We start from the raw sequence: 12,996 nt of genomic DNA on the forward strand, positions 1-12,996 counted from the left end.
GTTAGATTGAGGGTATCTAGCTTAGATTGTAGGACTGCTCATGTCCCTAATTACAAATATCTGGGCATCTGGATTGGATGAAAAGCTGTTTTTTAAAAAGCATGTTGATGAGTCAGTCAAGAAGCTGAGAATAAAAATGAGCTTCTTCTATAGAAAAAAGGTCCTGCCTCTCGCTAAATAGTAGAAAGGAGATTATTTAGTCGACATTCCCATCGGTCTCAGACTATGGCGACATCACCTGGATGAACACCGCTGCCACTTCAATAAAGCCATTAGATGCAGTTTATCATAGCGCACTGCTTTTCATTGCGGGTGACAATTTTAGTGGTCATCACTGCATTCTCTACCAGAAAGTTGGTTGGCCCTCTTTGATGTCACGTAGGTTGATACATTGATCCAAAAATGGTATTACAGTGAAATGTATAACTGTAAATGTTCTACAGTAGTTTTACAGTGCAGTAACACATGCAGTAACACAAGTACTGTAATTCTATTTTTTAACAAACATCCTTGTGTAATAATAAGCCATTAACTAATATGTTACATTCACTGATAAATTTCACTCCCAATAAGATATTTTCTGTTGAACAATTCTGCGGTTCTGTGCATGGTGGTCCTCAAGAGCTTTTGATGGTTATCTGGTGGTCCCCGGAAAGGAAACGGTTTATAACCACTGCATTAAAATCCAAGCCTTTGGTTTTTGTGTCTATTAAAGACACACAGACAGTGTGCATGATCACAGTGGATTGTATTTGTTCTCTTATTAAAGAGTTAGACGACAGCCTCCCCAATCCCCTGTATATTAGCTTTGGAGATATTTGAGCAAAAGAAAATCATCTGTGAGTAATAATGGAAACTTGAGAGAAAGATATTTAATACCTCTGTTTGCACTGCCGTGTATCGTCCCAGTAAGCCACATGTCAGAGTCACATGTTGGCACAGCAGTGGTCGCTCAGCGGTAATTACACCTACAGCCATTGATTGAGTTCTCTTGCTGCTGCCAGGTGCTGTGCAACAAAGGATGACATGTAGCACTTTTGTGTGGATAATGTGAGTCTTTGAAGAGAAGAGTCTCTCTCCCCCAGCAGCAGTCAAGAGTTCCCCTTCATCTGTGGCTTCTGTGGCTTTGACTTCATATGTATTTTACATAACATTCAGGATAATCTTTATTGCCATTTCATTCATCACAAATTAACAAAATATCGAGATAGAAAAATATACACTCAGTGTACAAAACATTAGGAACACCTTCCTAATATTGCATTGCATCCCTTTTGCCCTCAGAACAGCCTCAATTTGGAGCATGGACTCTACAAGGTGTTGAAATCGTTCCACAGGGATGCTGGCCCATGTTGACTCCAATACTTCCCTCAGCTGTGTCAAGTTGACTGGATGTCCTTTGGGTGGTGGACAAATCTTGATACACACGGGAAACTGCTGAGCGTGAAAAACTCTGCAGCGTTGCAGTTCTTGACACACTCAAACCACTGCGCCTGGCACCTAACACCATACCCCATTCAAAGGCACTTAAATCTATTGTCTTGCCCATTTACCCTCTGAATGGCACTCATACCCAATCCATGTCTCAATTGTCTCAAGACGTACAAATCCTGTCTCCTCCCCTTCATTTACACTGATTGAAATTCATTTAACAGGTGACATCAATAAGGGATCATAGCTTTCACCTTGATTCACCTGGTCAGTCTATGTAATGGAAAGAACATGTTTTGTACACAGTGTACGGTATACTCTAAGCACAAACATCACATAAAAATATATATTTTATAAAGAACTGAGTAACACATACACTTGATTAAACATCTTGCTGTATGAATACTGTATTTGGTAAAAATGATGGTGTGTTTGACAGACATATTAGTAAAATCAAGACAAAAACATAATGCCATTCTACAACATCAGATGGTTGTGAAAATAATGTCAAATTCAGATGGAATGGTTGCATTCTTTTTCCTATCTTTGTTTCACACTAACTGGTATTCAGCCATTTCAAGTACGTATCCCACATAGCTACGAAATGTTTCTGAATATAACATATGGCTTGTTAATTACAGCTGTAAAATTCCACTGTCTCGTCTCCATTCAATTCACTGCCATGAGTCTGTTCTCCTTATTAGGACCTTCTAGAAGGTGGGGCCTGTCTCTGGAGGAAAGGGCCAGAGTTGCCTCCCTCACCCATCGCTGGCCATGCTTCCCCGTCGGCTCAGCCTCAACTCCACAAGGCCCATCTTATTGATGGAGCTCTTGAGGGAGTTCTGGAACATGGAGCTGGATAAGCAGTAGATGACAGGGTCCAGGGCGCTGTTAAGGTAGGTGAAGCCAATGGACAGGCTGAAAAGCTGGCCTGCCATTTTGTAGGATTCACAGTCCCAACATCTGAACTGCTTAATATAGAGCGCAACCAGGCCTGTGGCGATGCCAGGAAAGAAACACAGCACAAACACAGCCACAATTAGCACCACCACCCGGATGGCCCGCCGCACCTTCTTCTCTTTGTCCAGCTGCCGTTGGCGCAGGATGCAGGCGATCCTGGCTGAGCAGAACAGCAGGAGCAGCAGAGGCAGGAAGAACTCCCCGATGAACACCATATAGTGCAGCAGGATCGCCGGGGGAATCACGGTGTAGAAGTTGAAGCTGCGGCACAGGGAGATGTTGCCATGTTCCCTTAGGAGGTTGGTGGCCAGCAGGGGGACCCGCAGGGAGATCACTACCGCCCAGATGCCCCCCGCCACCATTCCCGCCTGGGTAGACGTCATGTGGTTGATGCGGTGGTGCGGATGGACCACCTTGAGGTAGCGGTCGAAGGCCACGCTAGTCATGAAGGCAATACTTGCCGAACGGTTGACAGCCAGCATGAAGAGGTTGATCCGGCACCAGGCGTCGCCAAACACCCAGTATTCCCCACGGAGCAGGTTGTCAATGCGGAAGGGCAGGCAGATGAGCAGCATGAAGTCAGCCAGGACCAGGTTGAAGAGGAACAGAGTGTTGACCCTCCAGATCTTCAGACGGCAAGTGAAGATCCACAGGGCCACTACATTGCCTGGCAGGCCCAGTAGGAGCTCTATAATCAGGACAGGAGGCAGTATGTCGGCCACCAGATTCTGAGGTGATATGCAGGACAGGTTCTCTCTGCAAGTATAGTTATCGTGTGCAACTGTAGCCATTTCAGCCATCTTTGATTGAGTATGATTTCGTTTCCAGGAAACTTTGGATGTTGCCGTTTTTTCACAAAATCCACCTCTTCCTCTTTTCAAAGCATCTCAGAGGAATATCTGTAGAAACAAGGAACATGTGAGAAAATGAAGTACATTTTTAACTGGGGCATGCTTTCAAGACAGACACACAGACAAATGTATTTTCTAAGAAATGTCTGTTCATTTTTATTTCTTTCTTTAACTTTTCTTTAACTAGGGAAGTCAGTTAAGAACAAATTCTTATTTACAAAGACAGCCAAACCCGGCCAAAGCCAGGCCAATTGCAGGCAGCCCTATGGGACTCCCAATCACGGCCGATGTGATTCAGCCTGGATTCAAACCAGGGATTGTAGTGTCCCCTCTTGCACTGAGATGCAGTTCCTTAAACCACAGCGTCATTCGGGGATCCCTTATTTGGTCAAATAAATAAATAATGCAAAGAGCTCAGCAAAACAAGCCTGGTTGAGCCGCGACCCACGTGACTACACGAGCTGAAGTAGAGAAGCTGGCGTTAGCAAGACTACAACAAAACACTACTACAGTGTTATTCTAAATAACTTTTTTCCCTCATCAATCTACACACAATGCCCCATAAGGACAAAGCAAAAATAGGTTTTTATACATTTTTTGCAAATGTATTTAAAGTAAAAAACTGAAATATCACATTTACATAATTGTTCAGACCCTGAGTTGCTGCACAGCTATTTTCAGGTCTCTACAGAGATGCTCGTTCGGGTTCAAGTCTGGACTCTGGCTGGCTCAAGGAAATTCAGAGACTTGTCCCGAAGCCACAAACCACAAGTCATTGTCCTGTTGGAAGGTGAATCTTCGCCCCTGTCTGAGGTCCTGAGTGCTCTGGATCATCTTCCCCTCAATCCTGTCTAGTTTCCCAGTCCCTGCTGGGAACATCCTCACAGCATGATGCTGCCACCCCCATGCTTCACCATAGGGATGGTGCCAGGTTTTCTCCAGACGTGACGCTTGGCATTCAGGCCAAAGAGTTCAATCTTGGTTTCATCAGACTTGAGAATCTTGGTTCTCATGGTCTGAGAGTCCTTTAGGTGCCTTTTGGCAACCACCAGAGGGCTGTCATGTGCCTTTTACTGAGGAGTAGCTGCCATCTGGCCACTCTACTATAAAAGCCTGATTGGTGGAGTGCTGCAGAGATGGTTGTCTTTCTTGAAGGTTCCATCACCAAAGAGAAACTCTGGAGCTCTGTCAGAGTGACCGTAGGGTTCTTGGTGACCTCCCTGGCCAGCTCTAGGAGTCTTGGTGTTTCCAAACTTCTTCCACTTAACCTCTTACACTTATGGTGGCGCTATTTCATTTTTGGAAGAAAAACGTTCCCGTTTTAAACAAGATATTTTGTCACAAAAAGATGCTCGACTATGCATATAATTGCTACTGTTCGAAAGAAAACACTCTGACGTGTCCAGAAATACAAATATCTTCTCTGTGCGTGCCCTAGAACGTGAGCTTCAGGCAAAACCAAGATGACTTGGCATCCAGGAAATGACAAGGATTTTTGAGGCTCTGTCTTTCATGATCTCCTTATATGGCTGTGAACGCAAGAGGAATGAGTCTGCCCTTTCTGTCGTTTCCCCAAGGTGTCTGCAGCATTGTGACGTATTTGTAGGCAGATCGTTGGAAGATTGACCATAAGAGACCACATTTACCACGTGTCCGCCCGGTGTCCTGCGCCGAAATTGGTGCGCAAAAAGTCACCTGCCAGTATTTTTCCATGGAGCAGAGAGAGAAGCAAGCTTCCAAGAACTGCATGTCAATGAAGAGATATGTGAAAAAACACCTTGAGGATTGATTCCAAACAACGTTTGCCATGTTTCGGTCGATATTATGTAGTTAATCCGGAAAAAGTTTCACGTTGTAGGTGACTGCATTTCGGTTCGTTTCGGTAGCCAGGCGCAATGTAGAAAACGGAACGATTTCTCCTACACACAGACGCTTTCAGGAAACACTGCGCATCTGGTATGTGGCTGGGAGTCTCCTCATTGAAAACATCAGAAGCTCTTCAAAGGTAAATGATTTTATTTATTTGGTTATCTGGCTTTTGTGAAAATGTTGCGTGCTACATGCTACACAAAATGCTATGCTAGCTTTGCATACTCTTACACAAATTAGTCAATTTCTATGGTTCAAAAGCATATTTTGAAAATCTGAGATGACAGTGTTGTTAAGAAAAGGCTAAGCTTGAGAGCAAACGCATTATTTTAATTTTATTTGCGATTTTCAGAAATCGTTAACGTTGCGTTATGCTAATGAGGCTTAGTCACAATCCCGGATCCGGGATGGGGAGTTTCAAGAGGTAAAGAATGATGGAGGCAACTGTGTACTTGTGGACCTTCAATGCTGCAGACATGTTTTGGTACCCTTCCTCAGATCTGTGCGGCGACATAATCCTGTCTCGGAGCTCTACAGACAGTTCCTTCGACCTCATAACTTGGTTTTTGCTCTGACAGGCACTGTCAACTGTAGAACTTTATATAGACAGGTTCGCTTATTTTAACCAGAAAGCTTGAGCATGTATAACTATTCACCCCTAAGCTCCCGTTTCTTTACCATGCTTGGCTGAGAAATCGACCGACAAATGCTACAACTATAACGCCAAACCTTTTTCAAAATTAGCTACATAATATCGACAGAAACACGGCAAACGTTGTTTAGGATCCATCTCGAGGTGTTTTTAACAAATATATTCGATAATATATCCGTCGAGGCAGTTGGTTTCTCATAAGAAGCGATTGGAAAATTGGCTACCTCAGTATTTTACGCAAGGTTTTCTGTGGGAGACACCATGTGACCACATGCCATATATGGTCCCTTACAGCCATTCTTCAAGGGAAATGCATAAAAAGATGTCACAATGCTGTAGACACCTTGGGGAAAACGTAAGCTCATTCATAGCTCATTCACAGCCATATAAGGAGTCATTGGCGTAAGCGGTTTCAAAAAATGCGGCACTTCCTGGTTGGATTTTTATCTGGGTTTCGCCTGTAACATCAGTTCTGTGGCACTCACAGACAATATCTTTGCAGTTTTGGAAACGTCAGAGTGTCTTCTTTCCAAAGCTGTCAATTATATGCATAGTCAAGCATCTTTTTGTGACAAAATATCTTTTAAAACGGGAACATTTTTCATCCAAAAATTAAAATAGCGCCCCCTAAATCCAACTGGTTAATGGGGATCTGTGGGATGTTTCCCAAAAAACTTTTATAACCCAACCCTGATCTTTACTTCTCCGCAACTTTGTCCCTTACCTGTTTGGAGAGCTCCTTGGTCTTCATGGTACCACTTACTTGGTGGTGACCCTTGCTTAGTGGTGTTGAAGACTCCGGGGCCTTTCAGAACAGGTGTATATATACTGAGATCATGTGACAGATCATGTGACACTTACATTGCACACAGGTGGACTTTATTTAACTAATTATGTGACTTCTGAAGGTAATTGGTTGCACCAGATCTGATTTAGAGGCTTCATAGCAAAGGGGGTGAACAGATATGCACGCACCACTTTTCCGTCTTTTATTTTTTATAATTTTTTTAAACAAGTAATTTTTTCCATTTCCTTTCACGAATGTAAACTATTTTGTGTATGTCCATTACATGAAATCCAAATAAAAATACATTTAAACTACAGGTTGTAATGCAGCAAAATAGGAAAAACGCCAAGGGGGATGAATACTTTTGCAAGGCACTGTCGTTCCCACTGTGACTATTAAAACCTACCGCATTGAACCAGGGCAAGGTGACTGGGAATATGGTTGAATACAAACAGTGTAGTTATTCCCTCCGTAATGCAATCAAACATTCAAAACGTCAGTACAGAGTCAAACTGGAGTCGCAATTCAACGGCTCAGACACGAGACGTATGTGGCAGGGTCTACATACAATCGCTGTTTACAAAGGGGAAAACCAGCCACGTCACGGACATCGACGTCTTGCTGCCGGACAAGTAAACAAATTCTTCGCCCGCTTTGACGATAACACAGTGGCACCAACGCATCCCATTACCAAGGACTTTGGGTTCTTGTTCTCCGTTGCCGACATGAGTAAGCCCTTGCCCTAAGTGTTTTAACCCTAGCAAGGCTGCCAGCAAAGATGGCATCCCTAGCCGTGTCCTCAGAGCATGCACAGACCAGCTGGCTTGAGTGTTAACGGATATATTCAATCTCTCCCAATCCCAGTCTGCTGTCCCCACATGATTCAAGACGTCCACCACTATTCCTGTACCCAAGAATGCAAAGGTAACTGAACTAAATGACTATCGCCCCGTAGCAATCACTTCTGGCTAGTTAAGGATCTTACCTGACACCCTAGACCCACTTCAATTTGATTACCGCCCCAATATACCCACAGATGATGGAATCACCATCGCACTGCACACTGCCCTATCCCATCTGGACAAGAGTATTACCTACGTAAGAATACTGTTCCTTGACTATAGCTCAGTTTTCAACACCATAGTACCCTTCAAGCTCATCATTAAGATCAGGGCCCTGGGTCTGAACCCCGCCCTGTGCAACTCGGTCCTGAGCTTCCTAACGAGCCGTCCCCAGTAAAGGTAGGAGGTAGGAAACAACACCACTTTGCTGTTCCTCAACACAGGGGCCCCACAATGGTGCGTGCTCATCCCCCTCCTGTACTCCCTGTTCACCCATGACTGCGTGGCAACACACGCCTACAACTCAATCATCAAGTTTGCAGGCAACACAACAGCAGTAGGCCTGATTACCATCAATGATGAGACAACCTACAGGGAGGAAGTGAGGGCACTGGTGGAGTGGTTCCAGGAAAATAACTTCTCCCTCTGAACGTCAACCAAATGAAGGAGCTGATCGTGGACTTCAGGGGTTAAACAAAAGTAATGTCAATAACAATAGAAAAATCTATATACAGTATGTGCGAATGGAGTAAGGAGGTAAGGCAATAAATAGACCATAGTAGCGAAGTAATTACAATTTAGCAAATTAACACTGGAGTGATAGATGTGCAGATGATGATGTGCAAGTAGAAATACTGGTGTGTAAAATAGCAAAACAAGTAAATAAAAACAATATAGGGATGAGGTAGGCAGTTGGATGGGCTATTTACAGATGGGCTGTGTACAGCTGCAGCGATCGGTGAGCTGCTCAGATGGCTGATGCTTAAAGTTAGTGAGGGAGATATAAGTCTCCAACTATGGCGATTTTTGCAATTCGTTCCAGTCATTGGCAGCAGAGAACTGGAAGGAAAGGCGGCCAAAGGGGGTTGGCTTTGGGGATGACCAGGGAGATATACTTTGGCGGCCAAAGGAGGTGTTGATTGGGAGAGCTAGCTAAGGCAACAACGGTAAGACAACAACAGCTAATCAGCTAAGACAACAACAGGTAAAATGGCAATGAATGGGCAGAGAGGGTCAGTTAACTACACACAGGGACTGAGATCGAGGTTGGGGCCAACAGATAAACAAAATAAACAAAATGGAGTAGCGTGATTAATGAACAGTCCAGCAGGCTACTACGCTAACAAGCGGGAGACACAGAGTTCTTTAAAATAGCAGGCTGGGGATAGCAGAAGTGTCCTCACTGACGTCCAGCAAAGGCCAGTTGAGGGCACAACGTACAGAATTACGTCGGCAGACCAGTCGTGATGGATCGGCGGGGCTCCGTGTCGACAAAGGGTCCAGGCCAATTGGCAAAAGAGGTATTGTAGCTGGAGTAATTTCATTTGCTAGCCGGGAGATGCGCCTGGCTTGAGGCTAACTGGTGCTAGCTTAGGGACAAGGGCATTAGCCACTATAGCCACTCGGTAGCAGCAAGCCAGCTGCGATATCCAATGCAAAGCTCCAGAGCTTACGGCAGGAATCCGGTGATGTTGTGGCTTCTAGTCGTGTTAGTGAAGAGTACGGGAGGCATCAGCTGTGTAGCTGCTGATAATAATGTTTACCTACTGCTTTACTCATCTCATATGTATATACTGTATTCTATTCTACTGTATTTTAGTCAATGCACTCCAACATTGCTTGTCCTAATATTTATATATTTCTTAATTCCATTCTTTTACTTTTAGATGTGTTTGTATTGTTGTGAATTGTTAGATACTACTGCACTGTTGGAGCTCGGAACACAAGCAATTTCACTAAACACCCGCAATAACATCTGCTATATATGTGTATGTGACCAATAACATTTATTTGATTTAAATAGTGACTTCCCATTTTTCCAATTAAACAATGTTCTGTTTTAAATTCAAATATTTACACACCCTTTCACTTCTTTGTATATTCCAGCCTCACTTGCCATGCATTCAGAAACACACAGCGTAGAATTAAACGATGTGTGTTCTAAGCTCAAAATGGACTCCTCCCTTCAGTGCATGTTCACTGGAAATGCTTGCTACGTTTGCTTGTAAACACTGTATTTCTCATGAACAGCTGATGAAATTGCCTTTTGATGTAGAATAAGCCTTTGATGAGAAACATGACACAGACATGAGAAACAACATTTAGAAACAACATACTGTTATATATATTGTTACGTTCCCCACAAGGAAAACCTAAAATGTCGCTCAAACAGTAGGGGAAACTGACAGAGTCGCTGACCAACAACCAAAATGAAACAGGTGGGGTTTAAGCAGGGTTCTGAAAGACATTGGATCCTAAAAGACACCCATCATGAGCGGCCACTACATTTGCATTTGCCCAAGAAGAGGCAAAAAAAAATAAACACAACAAACTTAAAGACAGGAATCAAACCAACAAGGTGGAGCAAAACAAAATCTGGGGAAATCAGATAAAGGATTTGTTTGTCTAGAAATCAAAATAGGAGAGCCAACTAAAGGTCAACTAAAGACAACTGCTAGCTAATATTGCATGTTATAGCATTGTAATAGTGTATGAGTCAGTTGTCTGAGGAGGACATTAAACTCAACCATCTAGTTACCGGTCATGTCGTGGCATCCCTTTCACCCACACACCTCACAAGTGTAATCACAACAATGTTATAACATTTGAACATGTTTAGAATATGTATCCACTACTCACCAGTTGAGTCATGCATTTGGGGTCAGTGTGACAACAATTGGGTTTAAAAGGCAGTCTATGCTCCCCTCAACATATATTTATCTCCTCTCCTGTGTGTCTCCACTGTTCAGGCGTTTCTGTTGGTTTCAAGAAGAACGTCTTTAGATTGACTTTGAGAATGACTTCCTCTGAGGACTGGCCAGAGCCAGTGTGACATCACAAACAGCAAGATCTCTGAGGTAATTCAGGAAGTTTTGCAATCAACCTTCATTTCAATGTCCTCTTCCCACACCGCTTTATCTTTGTCATGTCATTGTCATGTCATTGTTTTGGCATGCAACTGCTTGTTCACAGCAATAGGGGATTTTGTTCCAAATACCAGTGAATCATGATATAGACATAATATGAGATACGAGAAGGTGAAATGTGCTGGCCTTATAAGAAGAAAACTAGGCATACATCTGGGGGACGACTTTTTGCTGAGGCACACAGTTCCGCTTTTACCTAAGAGTCATCAAATCAAACTTGATTTGTCACATGCGCTGAATACAACAAGTGAAGACCTTACCGTGAAATGCTTACTTACAAGCCCTTAACCAACAGTGCAGTTCAATAAGAGTTAAGAAACTATTTACCAAATGAAGTAAAAAAAAAATTAAAAAGTAACATAATAACATAACAATAACGAGGCTATATACAAGGGGGCACCAGTACCAAGTCAGTGTGCAGGGGTACAGGTTAGTTGAGGTAATTTGTACATGTAGGTAGTGATGAAGTGACTATAAATAGATAATAAACAGCGAGTAGCAGCAGTGTACAAAACAAAGTAAATAGTCCGGTGGCCATTTGATTAATTGTTCAAGCAGTCTTATCGCTTGGGGGTAGAAGCTGTTGAGGAGCCTTTTGGTCCTTGACTAGGCGCTCCGGTACTGCTTGCCTTACGGTAGCAGAGAAAACAGACTTGGGTGACTGGAGTCTCTCATAATTTTATAGGCTTTCCTCTGACACCGCCTATTATAGAGTTCGTGGATGGCAGGAAGCTTGGCCCCAGTGATGTATTGGGCCGTATGCACTACCCTCTGTTAGCGCCTTACAGTCAGATGACGAGACATTGCCATACCAGGTGGTCACGCAACTGGTCAGGATGCCCTCGATGGTGCAGCTGTAGAACATGGGGATCCATGCCAAATCTTTTCAGTCTCCTGAGGGGAAATTTTTTTGTCGTGCCCTCTTCACGACTGTCTCGGTGTGTTTGGACCATGATAGTTCGTTGGTGATGTGGACACCAGGGAACTTGAAACTTTCGACGTGCTCCACTACAGCCCCTTCGATGTTAATGGGAGCCTGTTTAGCCCGCCTTTTCCTTTGTACAAACAATAGTATGCAAGTATAAACAACATAGGACCACGCAGCCGTCATACCACTCAGGAAGGAGACGCGTTCTGTCTCCTAGAGCAAAAAGTGCAAATCAATCCCAGAACATGTATTTTGCTAAGGTGTATGTAAACTTCCGACTTCAACTGTATATGTATATATGTACAGTACCAGTCAAATGTTTGGACACACCTACTCATTCCAGGGTTTGAGTCGGTGTGTCCAAACTTTTGGCTAGTACTGTATATTTACGCTACTGGTCAAAAGTTTTAGAACACCTACGCATTCAAGGGGTTTTCTTTATTTGTACTATATTCTATATTGTAGAATATTAGTGAAGACATCATTACTATGAAATAACACATATGGAATCACGTAGTAACCAAAAAAGTGCTAAACAAATCAAAATATATTTTCTATTTCAGATTCTTCAAATAGCCACCCTTTGCCTTGGTGACAGCCTTGCACAATCTTGGTATTCTCTCAAACTTTGAATGGAATATCAGAGAGGCATTCAATAGGAAAGCATGTGTTGAAGTTGTGTTTCCCGTTTGAGTCAGCAGGTGTTTCCCCTTTGAATCACAGCTTCAACATTCATTGCGTCAAAAGATTGGCAAATCATTTTCTTTTTTACCAATATAAGACATGCGACATACATACAATCAAACATGGGTGGTGTTACAAATAGAGTAGTAAGCATATAACTACATGTTTAACTATGTACTGTGTAACTGCAGTGGTAGAATGTTTTTAGAGTGTATTCTTACAACCATTTAGCAAACTTTACTTGGTGTAAGAGTCACACTGGACGTAAGGGTTATTAAACACAAGTCGAGAAGGAAGTTGATGGTGCAACTCGTGGAAAAAAACTAAGTTCTAAACACAAGTGCAAATGATTTGGAAATAATAAGGGTGGCATACATTTCCTTCTCGATCTATCTTTGAATGCTTTGGGATCTTTTTGTTTGCTTGCCTGGTGCACCTGTCAAAATGACATTTGTAATATTGCGTAACTAAATGGTTAGTAGGTTTCACAAATAATTGATCCAGCAGCCGAGCTGTAAATGAAAATGAAAATATGTGTAGAGAATCATATCAATCCATCCCACTTGGTAATGAATCATAATGGCAACAGATTACTAAGAAAGAAGCATAAATGTGACAGAGATTAATAGAGTTGCCTCCTGATATGCACTGGCATGCGTCTACCATGACTATGTGCACTAACCCAGACCATACAGAAGTCAAGAAAATGTATTTTGTGAAAATGATTAACTGCTCTGTGTTGCATAATACCATAACTGTCCACATCACTAAGAAATTAACATGGTCCACACACACACCCACACAGTTGTAAAGAGGGCACGACAGCACTTCTTCCCCCTCAGGTGG

At 42.9% G+C, this 12,996-nt stretch overlaps 1 protein-coding gene across 1 annotated transcript; it reads right to left on the reverse strand.

The window, feature by feature from the left end:
• Positions 1-852: 852 nt before the first annotated feature.
• On the reverse strand, positions 853-11,320 carry LOC135534481 (hydroxycarboxylic acid receptor 2-like). Its single transcript, XM_064961459.1, has 2 exons — positions 10,252-11,320; positions 853-3,290 (listed from the first exon to the last, which is right to left on the reverse strand). Exon 2 carries the CDS (start codon positions 3,189-3,191, stop codon positions 2,190-2,192), a length of 1,002 nt encoding a protein of 333 aa, XP_064817531.1. The 5' UTR covers positions 3,192-3,290; positions 10,252-11,320; the 3' UTR covers positions 853-2,189.
• Positions 11,321-12,996: the final 1,676 nt, after the last annotated feature.

This window comes from Oncorhynchus masou, unplaced genomic scaffold, assembly GCF_036934945.1.
Source record: "Oncorhynchus masou masou isolate Uvic2021 unplaced genomic scaffold, UVic_Omas_1.1 unplaced_scaffold_3478, whole genome shotgun sequence".
Classification (NCBI taxonomy): Eukaryota; Metazoa; Chordata; class Actinopteri; order Salmoniformes; family Salmonidae; genus Oncorhynchus; species Oncorhynchus masou.